Here is an 18,749-nt window from a genome sequence, read left to right as displayed (position 1 = left end):
TTTATTATAAGTATTTTAAACAGTACCCTTTGAAGCTTTTTAGTTACATTTACTACTTTCTAGTATGCATTACAGTATATCTATGGTAATTATAGCCTGATAGCAATGGTTGGTAAATAATTGACCTCAGTTATCGCGGTCAAGCGCGATAAAGCTTTCCTTTTGATAAAAAAACTAAGCAGTCAAAATAAAAAGATTTTACTTTAATTTTATTCTCCTTCTCTTTGTTTGTCCGCCATTAATAGAAAAACTTCCAGTTGTGTTAAAATACTCAGACAAAAAATATAGAATAGTGCAATAAAATTGTGTTTTTAGGTTAATTTCTACAAATTTTGTAACGTTAAAACTGTAATAGAAGACAAACGGGCATGAGGCTCCGTATGAACACACATATTTCCAGATAGCTCGCAAGTGCGTTGCCGGTCTTTTCATGAAGTCGAATTGGTTCGGAAACACTTCAGTGGGCAGCTGGTTCCACATAGTTGTGACGAGCGGCAAGAACTGCCTAAAAAACGCTTAGTTATGGAAGGACGGACGTCGAGAACTAAGAATTGGCTTAAAACTAATTTTGATAGTTACATATACATTATAGAATACTTTTACGTAATATATTGAAAATTATTTGAATGGCAATTTTGAAGTGAAACAGTTTAGGCGCATGAGGGTGATATTTTTACGGATGAAAGGCAATAAAAATAATATTAGCGTCACGAAGATGCATGCAGCGTTTTTGTCGAAGAAAAAGCAGAGGGAGATTGAGAGAAAGTAATAAAAGGCCAACGTAGCATGAAGCATATTATAGCCATGAAGCGAGAGTTGGGAGAAAAGCAAGTGGGAAAGATCGAGAAATAAGTGAGATAGGGTGGCATCACGCACACTGCTATGGAGCGAGAGCTGGGAGAGAGCTGTAGTGGGAAAGATTGAGAAGAAAGGAGGGAGATGTATTCGTTTATTTGTTCCATATTAGAACTCTAGATCTTGTGCAGTAAACGCAATTTTTTATTTATTTATTTTATCATGAGCACGTATAAAGTGTGAATATAGATATACGAATACATGGAGTGATCATATACTGATACATGATCAGCTATTGGGGCTTTTATCTGAGTAATAATTTACCGAGAAACTTCATCTCTTACATTTGTACAATCTACGCATGTACTTTTATTTTGAGTCCAACTAGTTTTGATTATAAACTGTACTGCGGGTACTTTTAGCTGATTTTTTTTCAGTCAAATACCCGCTAAATGCTTAACTTAAATGTTGGATACGTAAAGTAAATTTTTTTAAATTATTATGTATAGATTTTATTGTTAACTAAAATGTTGTAATTTACAAACAACGGATTACAATTCAATTAAACTTGTCTTTCGCGTCTTAAATGTTAAATAAAACGACGAAGCGTCATAACAGATTTTTAAAAAGTTATTTGAAAGCTTCGAAAATTATAATTGAAATGATTTTCTATTTACATACAAATATAATTAGAAAATATGTATACGTATTTTATGGTAATGACAGCCTATACTTTTTTATATAGAACAAGAGGCAAACGGTTAAATGCTAGAGGGCTCGAGTGTGCGTTGCCAACCTATATAAGAAATAAGTTTCTCTTTAGATGTTTTAATCATAAGTGCATTTAACAGGTGAAAATTAAAAGACAATATTTTATAAATAATTTATTATGTAAATTACAGTCCATTAACGTACCTATCACACACGTACATACAATATAAAATACTTTAAACCTTTCGTTGATACATAATACTCTATTTAAATTATCTATTCGGACATAAAATTGTTTTAATCTATGGAGCAAACAGACTAATTAGGTTAAGTTGCCAGAAACATTTGTGAAATCTACATTTCGCACATAAGCTGCTAATTTGTATAATATATTAAATACATTGTATATAATTCGTGCTTATCTATCGTAAATTACCTCGAAAAAAATCGTTTAAAGTCAAAACGATAAGCAATTTAATCTGTGGTGTCTTTATGACTGGCAACCCCGACTAATTATTTGCATTGTCTGTGACATTTTTACGCGACAGGTTATAATGGGGTTAATCTGTAGGCGTTACAGACTACAAACGAAAAAGTGACATTCCTGTCTATGAACTCAAAATTAATATAATACCACGTAAGCTCTATAGACACTGAATATTAATAATTTATTAGTGGTGATAAGGTGAAACACAATTCACACGCAATTTATTCATTAAACACACGTCCTTACATTACATACCCGATGTACTTATAACATAAATGCGACAAATGAACAATTAGCTTTGAAATTCAAAACTAAAATTTTCAAGGTGAAATCACAGTCAATTTTCACATAAAAGCAGCACTGCTATTTTTGTTCCCTTCTAGATTGTTCGAGCTCTATGCTTTCAAAATTCTTTGGTAGACGAGAGTGAATGAAGATTAATAGACAAAATTTCCTATTGTAAATATATTTTCCATATACATATCTTAATTATATACTAGTAATATACGGTCTACCAAACAACTTAAATTACTTATATGCTTCAAAAACAGTTAAATGTGGTCACACATGAAAATTATATATTACTATTGATGAAAACTAAACTCTAAGTACTTGTATCTCTTTTTCTAATTGCATTTTCATCACAGTGTGATAAAAAGAGATAGACATTTATATGAACAAAAAAAAAAATTATTTATCCATTGAGAAGTAAAGATAGTAAAGAATTTATATTGTAATTAGAATAATATACTTGAATACATATGTAAGGATATATTATTATGATATACTATTATTTAATTAGAGATATTAAATTTAGCTATAGTGACCACACCCACACTGAATCCGTCTCCAACTAAAAAGCAGAACACTTTTTCTAATAAGCAACCGACAAATGAATAACACGACGCACTAACTACAAAATATCTCACCGTCTACTGATTCAAAATAATTTCAGGAAATTGAAGAGAAAATTAAATATCATAAGTCAGTAGATAATGAAATACAATAATTAAATTATTCTTTACGCGGTTTCCGTTTCCTTTGTCCATCACCAGCGCCCTCCGTGTCGATGGGTGGCGCGCTCTGGAACAAACAATTCTTTATAACAATAGCTCAAAAGGATTTTAGTTTCTAAACGAAAACAAAATATTCTAGCCAGACACTTTTGAATTTAACCATATATGTAAAGAAACAATATTTAAATTTAGATCGTTATTTATCTGTCATGTGTCAAAACTGTCACTGAACTGCTTTATTGAATATTGTTTCATAGTCTGTGGAAAATTACACGAGTTTTGGCTTCGATTTTTCTCAGATTTTTTTACAAGAAGCAATTTTTTAACGACATTTTCGGATTTCAATTACGAATTAGATTAAAATAATAGTTTTGAGGAACTTTCATGAAATAAAATCTTAATAAAGTTTCTATAATTATTTCAGATAAATGATTATTTTTTACTTTACTAGTCTTCAGATATCATTATTTTTTAAATTATAAAATTAAATTTAAACTAAGTTTAGAGGAAATCTATAATTATTTTAGTAACACAAAATAATATAATAATTAACGGTAATTATATTCATTTTATACGTAAATATGCATTTATATTTATTACCAATTTCATATTATAACCAATATTTCTAAAATATACATAAATATTACCTCCTTAATATCATCTGGTCCCTCTAAATCAGCCTTGCTCTGTTTCTCTTTTTCCGCGCTCTCTTCTATCTTCTCTTCCTCTCTCTCCTCGTCGGATTGGTGAGGATCGTCCTCTACTACTGCATCAGTTTTCTTAACGTCATCTACTTCTGGATCTTGCTGTATTCGCAAATAAAAATTTATAAAAAAAATTGCTTTTAATAAACTTTATGTTTAGTTGAGCACATTTTTTTCTAACTAAAATTTTGATTAAGAGTCTATTAGATGCATTGGTAATGTCGTATTATAAATAAACCCATATCGTCCAATGAAAGGAACAGTTCAAGTTTCATCAAAATCAGTTCAGTAATTTTCGAGATATATGGTAATACAAGTTTTTCAAATTACTTACGGTTCTGGGCCCACAGCACATGTAGGCCACAAAGCCCACAATGATGAACGACCCGATGATGACCACGGCGTACACCCAGGGGTTCTCACCCGCGAACTTCAGACCTCGCTCCACCAGCGATTCCTGTCGATAGCTCTAGACTAGCAACTACTCAAACAAACTACCAAACCGGTACTTGCTAAATATTTATTGAATATTGGTGCAATAGTGCAGCACTACGAGGTTTTTTTTTATAGAACAGGGGGCAAACGGGCAGGATGCTCAACTGATGATAAGTGATAGTGCCCATGGACACTCTCGATGCTAGAGGGCTCGCGAGTGCGTTATGTTTTTAAGTTTATGCTGAGCCTAACTTCCAGTTCAAGGTTTCCTCACGATGTTTTGCTTTACCGTTCCGGCGAGTGTGAAATACTCACATGGAAAGTGCATTGCTGGAGGGAATCGAACCTATATGATGTCTAACACTGCTTTTGAATTAAAGTAAAAAAAAATAATGTGTTTATATTGTCTCGGCTAACTAACTAGCTTAAAAATCCTTTCAATAACAGCCTGGCGTTTTAACTAAGCACCGCCGTTTAACAAGCGGCCTCAAAGATTATCCCAGTGAAGCAGGTGGTAATTTTATAAAATAGTATATATGGTGATAGTTATATATCTATCTGTCTATCTATCTAGAACTGGCAGTAAATGTAAAATTAAATTCATTTAATATTTCTTTTTTTGACGTTCATAAGTGTACATTGTTACCTACATGAATAAATAAATTTTGAATTTGAATTTGATCACCACCTGCTTGACTCACACATTTACACAATAGCGTCACAGCCAAAACTAAATAGCCTACAAAACATTGACAGTGCCTCAATGCCTAATACTGGAGATGGTCCAAATAACCTCTCTAGATCTCCCCAGCAAGTAAACAACGTAGACGGTGATGGGCACCGCACTGTACAAGGCATACACGGCCCAATAGCCCGGCTTGTATTGAGTGGCGGCCAGAACTTTACCCCAAAGGGTTTTCTACCAGAATAGTTTCAGTTTAGTTTTCTAGTCATTTAAATACTGCTAATATGATATTTGCCCAAAGGACTTTATTGAATTCTGAATATAATTTTGAAAAATCTCTAAAAATGTATCTTTGAAATGTTCACAGTAAATTTCTTTAGAGGAAAATTTTTTTAGAAGCATTAGGTAAAAAATTACGGATCGTCACGAAGATGTGCAGCGGTTTGTCTAAGAAGAGATAGAGCGATTGAGACTCAGTGAGAGAGAGTGAGAAAGGGAGATCGAGAAAAAATACACGCTATTTGTTCATGTATTCATTTAGTAGTTACATATTAGAACTTTAGATGGCGATTCTGTCGCATAACGTCTTGTGCAGTAAACGCAGATTTATTTATTTATTTATATTATCATTACCATGTATACAGTTTGAATATATAAATACATGGAGTCATCATATACTCGTACATGATAATCTAATAATAATAATAATTTATTTATTGCACGAATATGGTATAAAATGTCAAGGTGGTACAATTGTCAGTCGTTCGCATATTCTGCCACACACAGTGGCACGCAAATTTATCTTAGTTTAGATTTTACATTATGAGTCAGATTCATATCAATTAAGTCAATTATCATACATAATTAAATTTATATAAATTACCATGTCTCACACAAATAATCGTTTATTGAGTAGACGTTTTTTCTAAAAGTAATGCACTAAGTCGCTTTTTAAAGATTCTTGTCGGAAGATCTTTAAGTTCTTTCGGTAATCTATTGTAAATTTTAATTGCCATACAGAAGGCGTTTTTCCGAAATAATTCTAAATTTATTTTTGGCACAGCCAATTTCTCCCCATGTCTACTACTTACTACATTCGATTTAAAAATATGTATATTTCTGTGTACGAACAGGGACATTTCTAATATATAAATACATGGAAGAGATAACACTTTGAGTCTCTTAAATAGAGGCACGCAACTATCGATGCAATTTGCTCCACAAATTGCTCTAATACATTTTTTTTGGGCCTTAAATACCCTATTCACTTCGACTGAATTTCCCCAAATTATAATTCCATATCTAATTATAGATGCAATATATGCATGATAAGCAGCTAATACCGCAGCATGGTTAACAGTTTCCCTTAGTCGTTTTAACACAAAAACAAAACGGTCTATTTTGTTCTGTAATTTTTCAATATGTGATTTCCAATTACAAAATTTATCTATCGTTATACCTAAAAATACACACTCGTTCATTATGTCCAGTTTATTGTGTTTATATTGTACGTCTATTAGTGTTTTAGAGTTATATGTCTGAAAATGAATTATGTTAGTTTTGGTCATGTTTATTTGTAGGTTATTTGAATTCATCCAGTTGATGGCGTCGTCTAGAGATTTAATTAAGTTGTTTTTTAAATCTTGGTCGTTTTTGCCTTTTATTATAAGTGTAGTGTCATCAGCAAATAGTATACAGTTCTGGTGTATAGCATCTGGGAGGTCATTTATGTATGTTAGAAAGAGTAGTGGGGCCAAAATACTGCCCTGAGGTGTTCCGTACTCATTTTTCTTATAGTTGGATCTATAGGTTTTTTGTTTTAGTTTACAAATCTTTGTTATTTCCACATATTGCATTCTATTTTCAAGGTAACTTTTCACCCAGTTATAGGCATTACCTCTTATTCCGTAGCATTCTAATTTTTTTAAAAGTCTTTCATGGCATACAAAGTCAAAAGCCTTTGTCATGTCTAAAAAGATGCAACCTACAAGCATTTTATGATTTAAGCATTCAGTAATTTGTTTAACTAGGGTAAAGCACGCAAGGGTAGTGGAACGATTTTTCCTGAAGCCAAATTGTTCTTTTTTTAGAATATCGTATGATAAAAAGAAATTCTCTATTTTATTATACATGACTTTTTCGAAAATTTTAGATAATATGGGAATTAAAGTTATTGGTCTATAATTAGTCATTTGTGTTTTTGCTCCTTTTTTATGTAATGGTTTGATAATTGATATTTTTAGTTTTTCAGGAAAGATCCCTTCTACTATCGATAGATTAATTATGTATGTCAGTGGATCAAGTAGGTATAATGCGCATGATTTAATTGTTTTGGTATCTAAATTATCGTATCCTGTAGATTTTGTATTTTTCAACGATGTAATAATTTTTAGTATATCCGTGTTATTTATGGGGGAAAGAAAAATACTTTTATGGTTTAGAGGGATTTTAGCTTCTGGCAAATTGTTTGTTTTATTTTTAGTAGGCAGTGAGGTAAAATAGTCATTAAAAAAGTTGCATATTTCATGCGGTGATTCATATGTTTTGTTATCGATATTAATTGCTTCTATTCCTGAATTAAATGTCATGTCTCGTGTATTAGTTTTAATTACATTCCAGGCTGCTCTAGTTTTGTTTTTTGCGGAATTTATGTATTCTGCATTATTAAGTTGATGGGATTTATGTATACATTTTTTTAAGATAGATGAGTATTTATTATATGCAGACTTATTTTGTTTTTTATTGTGCTTATTTAAATGATATTTTAGGTATAACGTTCTTTTTCTTATACAACATTTTTTTAGCGCTTTAGTAAAGCATCTATTTTTGATAGGCTTGAATGTATTTTTGATTTTTAAGATCGGAAAGCACAAATTGTAAAATAATGTTATAGTGTCATGGAAGTTGTCGAATGCTTCATTTGTTGTTGTGGAGCTGTATACGTCCGAGAAGGTAAGGCTTGATAGACACCTCATAAATGTATTAGTGTTTTCTCTATTGAGTTCTCGTCTGTATATATACCAGTACTTTGGGATATCTTTCAAGTTTTCGTTTTCTTCGAGTGTAAAAGTCAGCGATTGTGCGGTCTCATGGTCTGAAAGTGCCAAGTAGTGGAGGCTCGCTTGTGTGTCTTTTATGTTACTTGCTATTAAGTCTAAGCAGGCGTTTTTACGTGTTGGGCGCTTTATATGATTTTGTAAATTATTATTTTGAAGAATAGAGATAAGTTCTCGGGAATTTTTATCATTTTTTAAAATATCTATTGGGACTTGGGATTGGGAATTAAATTTTACCTTATTAATAATTAATTTAAAAGAAGTTTCACTTCTCACATGTGTCCTTTGTACGCACGCACTTTTAATTCTAAATTATTTTGTCTGTTTGAAAATACTCACCGCCTGGCTAGTAATTCTGTCCCGTTTGAGTGTGTATGTCTGTCTGGCCCACTCCGCGGCCACCTCTTCATCGTCTGTGATGATCAAGTTGTCGAAGAGGAGCTGAGGAGACATCGACCACAATTCGAAGCCTACGGCGGTCTGAAACCATACAATATACAAGTTAGGAAATGTTGCGGATTCGGCCTTTGTTTTATTATATTAATAGAATGATATAATTAATAATAAAATTAAAATATTTCATTTCTTTGTTCATTACTGTTGAAATTATAGTTTTAAAAAAAAAGGTAATTTGCTACATCAAATTTTATTTTGTGACTAACAGTTTTTACAAAAGTGACCATACAAGGACAAATTAGGACATTTTAAAATATCAATCATTATTACTAGCTGGCGCTATGTGCACTATTTTTCTTTATAATTTTTTATTATAAAGAAAAATAAAATAATAAGATAAGATATATTAAGATTATAAATATAGCGTTTATCGGTCCTTAGCAAGGAAACATAAAATAGAAGTAAAACAAAGAAAAAACTTTATACACAATAAAGGTATAAAAACAGGTTAATAAGATGTTATTAAAGATTTTTGTGAATTAATATTTAATAATTCAGGGCCTCGGAAGGAGAAAAAGTGTTCTTGGGATTCTTATATATGGGATTGCATTGTGTATTATATGGTGTTATGTGCATATTCCTATTAAGTATATTTGTCTAACCATTAAAACTTTTGCTTCAATGAAGTATTGATGTCAAGTGATATGACCAACTAAAGTGCCCATGGACACTCACATTGCCAGAAAGCTCGCAAGAGCATTGTCGGCCTTTAAGAATTGGTACACTCCCAAGGACCCTAAGTTTAATTGGGTTGGAAATACTTCAGTGGGCAGAATAAGAAATGGAAATAGACATCACATATCTCCAAAAGCAGACTACGGGACAATTATAAACATTGATATGGGTTGGTATGGTTCTTGAGAGTCTCCAGAGTCCCTGACGATATAACAGGTGTTCGCTAAGTATATTATATCTGTGGCCATAGGTCAGAATATGATACCTAAATGCAATTTCATTACTCTACAGAACTAGCTATTAAATTATTGAGACATTTTGAAAGTACTATTTAAAAATGAAACACTCGATACGTTACACAGAATATATTTTTCTTTGATGATGCAGAGAAAAATTGTTGTTATTATTCCCGAAATATGTTACTAAATATATATATGTAATGTTATGAAGGCAAAACAAAGTTCGCGGAGGCAGCTAAAATAATATTATAGAAATAGCATTGCATCATTGGCATAATATAAGTAAAAGCCAATAAAATTGTACTCACAATAGTCGTCATACGGAATGGGTGCTCGTCGTTGAAGTAATGGGGGTTTGGGATGCGTCGCGGGGTCCACTTGCCTTTGTAGTTGGGGTTTGTGATCAATGGCGCCCGCCATACACCCTATAACAATTCGTTTATTTACAAAAAAAATTATCAATTGATTTTATAGAACCGGGGGCAATCCGGCAGGAGGCTCATCTGATGTTCCGTGATAAGGCCTATGGACGCTTTCAAGAGAGAGGCTCGGTAGTGCGTTGCCGACCTCTAATCCAACTATGACCGAAATCGGTCAACACACACACACACACACACACCGGTCGTTCTTCGTAGTTAGTTCGCTCTTATAACTCACACTTCCTCACTACTCTTTATCAACAAAGAAATAGAATAGATTCTTTATCAAAGTTAATATTCATTCAGTCACTTGATAAAAATATCAGAATATGTATTAATTTGTTTTGCTAAAAAAATTCAAACAATTTCTTTATATTAATTAATTATTATTTCTTTCTCAATTATGAATGCAAAAATCGAACATGTTGGCCAACATCGATGTTAGGTTTTCGAGTACGATATCGATATTTTTCTAATATCGTCCATCCCTAGTATGTGGTACATACCTTGTAGTTAGGGTTGGCAATGAGGGGCGCCTTCCACTCGCCACAGCCAGGGGCGGCGCTGCACAAAGGGTTGTCCACGAGAGGGGCCTCCCACTCTCCGTCCATCTCGTCCTCCCAGTCCGACGGTTTTACCGCGTCGGGGTCTACAAAGAGACATACACACATTTAGTATTTATTTATTTCGTAATTCTACAGCTAACATAAATTATATGTCAGAGATTATGTTATACTAGAACTCGATGTCATTTTGTTTTATTGATGGCAACACCACGCAAAGTCATAGACAACTTACAGGTTGTAAAATCAATGTGTCAAAGTCAATTTGTCAGTAGTGTTAATTAGTCGTGGAGTAAAAATGTCGGACGACGGTGACCAATTTTGTAATTATTAATCGCTATGAATCTGCGACATATATTTATATAAGTTTATAGAAACAAATTCGTAGAGCCCTAATACAATTTTTTTAATTTTTGACTTCCTTGGATGATTGTATCATATGTGGAACATGGTTAATGGTTGCAGGTCCTTACAAACATTGTGTAAAAAAACTTGGCGATTAAAAAGAGTGGCGAAGACTTTATTGCCAGTTCTTCTCTTCCGTTCTCCCGGATTTGAGAACTGGCAGTGAATATAAGCATTTAACATTTAATATATTTCTTTATTGACGTTCATAAGTGTACATTGTGTTACCTAAATAAATTAATCATTTTGATAGGATAACTATATATTTTTTGGATTTTCGAAATACATTTTATTGTAAGAAAAACACGGTGTCTTTATGTCTTGGAAATTATTTTGAGCAAAATATTAATAATAATCGTTTAGCGAATTTTACTTTCATGAAACAGATAGCAACAACCATAAATGTATTCTTGTGTAGATTGTAATTCTATCAAATAATAAGTTAATGCGACAATTTAAAAACAAATCATCAGTGATAATACATTATTACGTTCTAGTCATTAGTGAAAACTGGCGTCGTCATATTTAAATAAAATAAAAATTGTTTTCAAATAATATATATATAAATCTCACCAGGTATCATCTCCGGTTCATTATCAAGCCAGCCTGTTGGTTTAACCGCGCTGGGGTCAATTATCTGCGCCGGCGCATCTTCGTCCCAATCCTCTGGTTTGGTCGCTGTGGGGTCTACAATCTAGAAATAAATATAGAGTATTAGAAATACAATCTAAAATAGATTTTTTGTGTATTTTTTTCTTGAGAGATTACTCAAGATACTAAAGTTTTTTACTGACATAATCAGGGAGTAAAATTATGTTTAATAGGAAAACTGGAAAATATATTCCTCAAGAGGATTCTTCTCTTTAAGATAAATCTCAGGGACTAAGTTTACTTGACGGCTAATAAGCCAGGACAATTAGACGCAGTTACCTTCTCCCTCTCATCCCAGTCCTCTGGCTTTTTATCATTAGGGTCATCTATCTCCTCTGGTGGGTTCACTGCGGGGGTGAAGTCTTCCAACAGAGACCCGGAATTAACTTCCTTATTGTCCACCAGTATTGTGAATGTGTTGTCAGGACGAACGATTAATGTATATAGGTGAGGCTCCTTGTCTTTGTATATATCATCTAGCCGCTGACTGAAATTCATATTAAATAAATTTACTACATATTTAAATCATTAGAAAAAAAGAAGAGATTAATAATAGACTCATGAAAACTCTTTTTATTTTCCACGTTGATTTGCTAAGAAAGAAAATTCCGCCTTTTAATTGAGCCGCCATTTAGTGATCAGCATATGAATTACCTAATTGAAACACTTGTAACTGCAGCCCAATCACTATTCGTCTATGAAAACTCTTTTTAATTTCCACGGTTGTCTAGTTATCATATAAAGTTTTGATTTAATTTATTATATTATATTATATATTAAATTTATAAGCATTAAAGAAAGACTAGTTCTGGTATGGCGACCCAAAACAATAAAATATGTACTACATATATGAATAATTAAACCAGTGTCTCCCAATAGGAGGCGGAAGGCAAACGACATCAGCTGGATATAACACAACATAAAGAGATCAGACTAAAGCTAACCAAATTGGTAACATAAAATCTCTGTGCAGCAAGCATCATCTCACTAAATTAAAATAGAAAAATCTTAATAAAAATTATTTGGAATTTCAGTTTTTGACTATGTTTTGACAATTTACTTGTATACCCCCATGTACAATTTACCTACTTGTACATGGTACAAAAAAGGTTAGGAAACACTGATCTAGACGATGAGATATATATGATTACGTTCTAGAATAAACGTATTACTTTACATGTTTTTTTTAAATAAAATATAACTTTTTTTTAACTCAAAAATTACGAGCGTTATTTCCATCAATATCCAGAAAAGTGAATGAGGAAGGTTGGTAACTTACGTAGGTTTCTTGGCGTGTTTCTCCTCAATAGTGCCATTCTTTGGATTCTGATGTTTGAAGATGAAATGCAGTTTGTTGTCGTTGCCGCACTTGTCTGGTCCGAACATAATTGTGTATGGAGTTTGGTCATGGAATTGTTTAAGATCGTTCCGTGTGTTGACGCCTTTGGAGAGAAGCTTTAAGTACGCGCCACCACAGTTTTGGCCTTCCTGTAAAATTATATTTAAAAATAAAACATCGCTTTATACATAAATATATTTTTTTCACTTCTATATTTTTATATATACATTTTTTATTTTTTATATATACATTTTGCTCACACAGGCTTTCTTAGTTTTACAAGCATGACGGTTTCCTGAATCGTCGGATTCTGCTAGACGCATTCTCTCTTTTCATCAGTTACTTTGCAGCAATTAGTTGTCTTAACTAAATCACTAAGCAATCTTTTCTACTGTGACAATGCATATATTCGTGAGAGAAATTAACATTTCATTATTTCATGTACGCGATTAATATGGAGTAAAACTAAATCTTCTATTATTTAAAGCTCCAAGGAACCATACAACAACATTATACGAGTTGTTTGTGGTTAATTATTAGCATAATTTATTCATACGGTACACTTATGAACGTCAAGAAACATTAACTATCTTATCACTTCCAATTTACATTTAAACCCGTTCTCAAATGGCGTGGAAGAGAAGAACTGATCAGTTTTTTGTTTTAGATGCTTGTAATATTATACGAACTTTCCCATACCTATTTTACCATGTTCTCTACTAATCACAATTGAATTTCATCGCTATATCGTGACAAAGTTACAAAATCCCCAATCTATTTGAATGAACTGTATCCGCCGGAAATATTCGGAATGCAGTCTCCATATACTTTCTAGTACACATCCAATAGTTAAGCCCCATATTAATATGTTAAAAATAATTTTTTTGGGTAAAGGTTAAAATATCATATTCCCGTAAAATACCAACGTGGAATGATGAGACTAATCTTAGATTTGCTACCGGAAATCGCATAACAATATTTTAATGATCCATGGGATTGATTTGCCTTACCAAACATTTGTATGACTCAAACCTAGGTGATTAAAAATAATAGCGGAGAGTTTCTTGCCAGATCTTCTCGCGCGCTCTAAGCCTTACATTTTTAACTTCGTAATAAATGTAAATTTACAATCAATTCAACATCTTTTCTGTTGACGTTTATAGTACTCGGTTACTTATATGAATACAGTTAATTTGAGTTTCAGTTCGAGTGCCTACGCCTAGTGGCGAGTGGTTAAACTCCAGAGATTGTTATTAAAATTATTTACAAAACATCTTATCCTGTTTAATAAAAACAAACATAATATTATATTTAAAAATATGTTATAAAGGAAAAGTATTGGCATATGTTCAATTTTAGGATCGTATATGCGTACGTAAATAGCATTATAACGTCAATGCTCCGGCATGTTTATGACACTGAAAATGCGTGAGAAAATTATTACCATACAGAAGGTAACTAACTCATTTTCAAAACCAGAAATACTGTTTTTTAAAGAAATATACGTCATTAACGTGTTAATCAATGGTATTGTAACAATCTATGTATATGTGCACTACAATAAAGATAAAATCTAATCAAAATAATTGCTTATCAATTTGACAAATCGCAATACATAGTTTCTAAATATTTAACTGATGAAATTTTTTGTCTAGTAATAATAATCCAGAAGGTTTGCTATCAGCAGATTTGGATGTTTGACTTTGGCCAACCTTCTTTGCCTAAATCCCATTCATAATACTATGACATTACAATACAACTAACATTACTTTCCAAGCGAGGTAAACTTATTGATTTCTCTATAGGAAAAGATTCAAGGCGCAACAATCGCGTCTTACTGCATGTTCCTGCGCAGTAAGCTGATAAGCCAATTAGTAGTGCATTGTAGGGTTGCTAACCCTTTTACAATGCTCCGTTATTGTTAGACATTTCTAGGTGTGCTGGAGATATTTTTCACTTTCTCTTAGCCAAATTGTTAGTCTGAATAAATATTACTGTGGGCGAAATGATTTAGTAAACAATGACTATAGTAAAAATATACTCTTTTCAGATATTGCTGGCAACCCTAGTCTTTAATGTTAATGTGTTTTAATGTTAATTTAACCGTGACTTGTATTTTAAAATCCATTTTTTATTTAAAAACAAATTTTACTGCATTTGCACATACTGCAATGTAAGTTTATATGCTGTGCAATTATATAACGTATTTATAATATTCTATTGGTTTATACATATTAAGAAAAATCTGACAAAATCAAGAAATTATCCTAAATAACTAAAGTTGTTTATTTAATACTCGGATTTGTAATGGTAACATCTGGAAGAGGCATTTACAATGGGGCTTCAATCAAAGTTGTAAACTAGTTGGGCACATTTTAATAAAAAAAACTAGATTAAGTAAAACAAATACTGTTCTAAAGGCTTTCTTCTTAATTAGTATGTATGCAGACTAAACTATTGAATTAATTGTATATATGGAATCTTAAAAACAAATATATTAATAAAATATAAATATATTAAATATGTAAACAAATATCCACATGTACCCATAAGAACCATAAATTAAAAAAAAAAAAGATTAGGTGAAATTCTCTACTCCTAGTAAATTGTATTAAAACCAATTAACTTTTCCAATACATTTAAATGATAACTAAATAATACTTAACCATACCTGCATAGTGACTTCATACTGCACAATCAATGGTTTATCACTGAACACAAATGGCCTGTTGAGTAAGGCCGATATTGCTGCATGCTTGGCTTCTGTTGTAAGCACCAGTCCTAAGTCATCTTTAAGTAAACGTCTTGCTGGTGTTTGTAACTAAAACAATGTTAATCAAGCATTCAGTTGCTTTCCTAATTTTGAACTCAACTTTGGTTGCAAAAAGACAAATAGCTACAGAGTACATACAGTAGTGTTCCAGATATCTAAACAAATAAATCATGTGTATTGAGAAAGAACTAAGTGTTAACCTGGCTAAAATATTGATACAAAACTTATAGTGTATTGACTAGTCTTATAGAACTTTAAAAATTATTGCTTAGTTCATATGAACTATGCATACAAAATATCAAATTTAAGTAATGTAAAATAAAACAGATAATGTAGCAAAAACATAGTAGTCCTTACCTCCCACTTTCCATCATATTTGGCAATAGTATCATCAACTCCTTGCTTTTTGGTCTCCGATTTCACCCATTTCTTTTTGAAAGCCTCTTCATCATCAAAATGTTCGGCAAAGTATGCTTTTTTAGAATCAATTTGTGGTGTCTGGTAGCCGTCTTCTTCTACTGTCTATATAATTAAAACTGAATCATTAAAATACTTAAATACCTGTAATATTTTTATATGCAATTTATATGAGATAATGATACACCATATATGTTTATCAATTATAACTGCAAGCAAATCAACATAAATATTTTAGTAAGTTAAAATTGGTAGATTAAGGTCATATGAAGATAAAAGTATATCTTACAATAAAAATTCTTATCAGGTTGTTAGCACCAAGTCAAATAAGCTTAATACAATATTGAGACAGGTAAAATGTATTTATTTTACACAATGAATTTCCTTGATAAATTCAAGAATAGACATATAACAACTGATCTTTTACAGAGTGCAGGTGTAACTGGGTCAAACTAACCTCAATGGTGACCCCATCATCTAGGTTTTCGGCTTCAGCGTGGACAGATGAAGTCGCCGCAAGCACGATGAATGCACTTGCAATTACAAAACGAAGAAGAGCCATCTGTAAAGAGTTTTTAATAAAATATTGGAGTATAATATACTCATAATTTAATTAAATAAACAAGTACCGATGACTAAAGTCCAATAACGTAACCCAAATGTTTATTCGGAACTGAAATCGTACGATGGTATTTCAACCATTCATTACAATGAATTTAAAAGTAACGTGGTATACAAATTATAGTTATATATTTAAGTAATTTATTTTAAATTAGAACAAAAATAATTTATAAGTAGTTTACGAACCTTGCTCATAAATAATTACTATGCTGGTTATTCATAAATTATACTTGAGTAATCAATGGGATGTATATTTTTTTATTTCCGATAAAACAAGCGAAAGCTGATATTCTAACACCGCAATCAACAACTACTGCTATTTGCTGTCTTTTTCAGTTTCTGTCGCAGACCAAAAATTTTGTTAAAATTTAAATGTGCATTTATTTTTGAAGTTTGCATTGATATATATATATATATATTTTTTTTATATTATTCGCTGAGTAATGTTAATCTTCATTTTAGGCGAACTTCTATTGGTAGTTTTCACTTGGTTCGTTTGATTTTGACCAATCACAAGTAAACATTTGTCAGTAGCTTTTTGTCAAATAACGCTATGTGCCAATGATGGTCACGTAACAGTTTGCCATAGATAGAAAAAAATTCTGTCAAATATAAAACCACTTTTTTTAGACTACTTTGAATATATATGTAAAATAAACATGCATATTATAGTATATTTAACCTTGCCTAAAGGGACTCCTTTTAATAATATATTTTAAGGTTAGATGATGTTTATAGTAGTAGCAATAATTTGATTAAATTTTGAGAAAATTTAGTAAATTAGACTTTATTTTTGTAGATAATGTATATTGATGTATGTATCATGTAATAATTAGACCCTTACATAAGTACAAATATATGATACAAGTTATATTCATGTTTTATTTGCTTTTAACGACATTTTTATTTTATATTAAAACTAAAACGTTTTTTTTTTATAATATGGCAATAGTTGTATATTTAAGCCAGTTTCAAGTAACTAAAACGGTTTCTGTTGATAACTATTATTTTTTTAGTTTTTCCTTGATTTCTCAGTAACTGTCAGTGATAACGATCTTTTCATTGAAACATCTACTTAATCTGTGGTTTGTGGTCACAAAGCTCCCCGGTTAGGGATGGCGATTCTTTACGAAAAAGATCGATTTTTAAATCGATTCGAATCGTAGTCTAATGAATCGATTCACGAAAAAATCGAGGCCTACAAAATCGATTCTTAAAAAATCGATCTTTTTTTCAAGTTTGCGTTTACAATGTAAATTTGTATCAATTTTACTAAAAACAAGATTAATATTGCAATTAACGATATCTTATCAATAAAATCAGGGAATTCAAAAATAACAATTATTTTTATTACCGTATCAAACTATAAGATCAACTATAAAAAAAAATAAGTATTTATATACTGAATGTTTTTATTGATTGCAAAAAAGTAAAAAATAAGGTAAGAGTTAAAAGTTTAAATATTAAGCATTGGGAATTATAACTGGGAACTATAGTTCCCAATGCTCAATATCTAAACTTTTTAAAAACAACAGTCTGTCAAGCCTTTTGGGATCCAAGCGGTTACGCTCATCACTTGCGATGTTTCCAGCAATTGAAAACAGGCGCTCACAAGGAACGGATGATCCAACGATACTCATATACATCATGGCGATTGGGTGAACGTGATAATAAATGGAGCTCTTTTGTTCTTGCCAGTAAAGTACAGGATCATACTTCAGGTGCACAACTGCCTGCGATAAATAATGTTTGAATTCTTCATTTAAGCCTTGATTTTCCTGTGCAAGTGCATTGCATAAAGAGAGTTGCTTTTTCACAAGCAACTTATGAAAATCCCATATTCCGTTTTTTTCACTAACTTGATCATTTCCATTATCATTTCGTGCATTACCACATTTACCACCACCACTTTCACTCTTCTTTTTTAGACTTACGGTCTGAATTGTTGGATGACGTCTTAATAAATGATTGCGCAAGTTTGTTGTGTTTCCCTTAGTTTTTACGTCCTGGTGACAATATTTGCATGTGCCTCCAAAGTCTTTTTTAATAAAATGATTCCATAAATCACTTCTAACCGACATGCTGAAAAAATATATTTATTCCTCATTTATTATATGTATTAAACTTGATAAACAATGATATTTTAAGTAATTAGTCACTAGTTTCGAGTAATATTCAAAATCCTATTAGGATTAGTTAGCATAATTTCTTAATGAATTTAAAAGAATATTTTATATGAAAGAATAGTTTAACATTTTATAAAAAAGTAACCTTTATATAAAAATAGCACCAAATGTGAATC

General features: G+C 31.6%; 1 protein-coding gene across 1 annotated transcript; it reads right to left on the bottom strand.

Moving 5' to 3' along the window:
* Positions 1 to 1,666: 1,666 nt before the first annotated feature.
* On the bottom strand, positions 1,667 to 16,837 carry LOC110998363 (calnexin). The gene is made up of 13 exons (XM_022266959.2): positions 16,634 to 16,837; positions 16,284 to 16,388; positions 15,767 to 15,931; positions 15,308 to 15,457; positions 12,577 to 12,785; positions 11,577 to 11,784; positions 11,220 to 11,340; positions 10,185 to 10,327; positions 9,568 to 9,684; positions 8,229 to 8,369; positions 4,048 to 4,170; positions 3,657 to 3,815; positions 1,667 to 3,076 (listed from the first exon to the last, which is right to left on the bottom strand). The coding sequence occupies exons 1-13, from the start codon at positions 16,640 to 16,642 to the stop codon at positions 3,008 to 3,010; spliced, it is 1,719 nt and encodes a 572-aa protein (XP_022122651.2). The 5' UTR covers positions 16,643 to 16,837; the 3' UTR covers positions 1,667 to 3,007.
* Between the last annotated feature and the right edge of the window lie 1,912 nt (positions 16,838 to 18,749).

This window comes from Pieris rapae, chromosome 17, assembly GCF_905147795.1.
Source record: "Pieris rapae chromosome 17, ilPieRapa1.1, whole genome shotgun sequence".
NCBI classification, from domain to species: Eukaryota; Metazoa; Arthropoda; class Insecta; order Lepidoptera; family Pieridae; genus Pieris; species Pieris rapae.
Note: the sequence above shows the minus strand (reverse complement) of the source record. Positions and strands in the feature narration are given on the sequence as shown.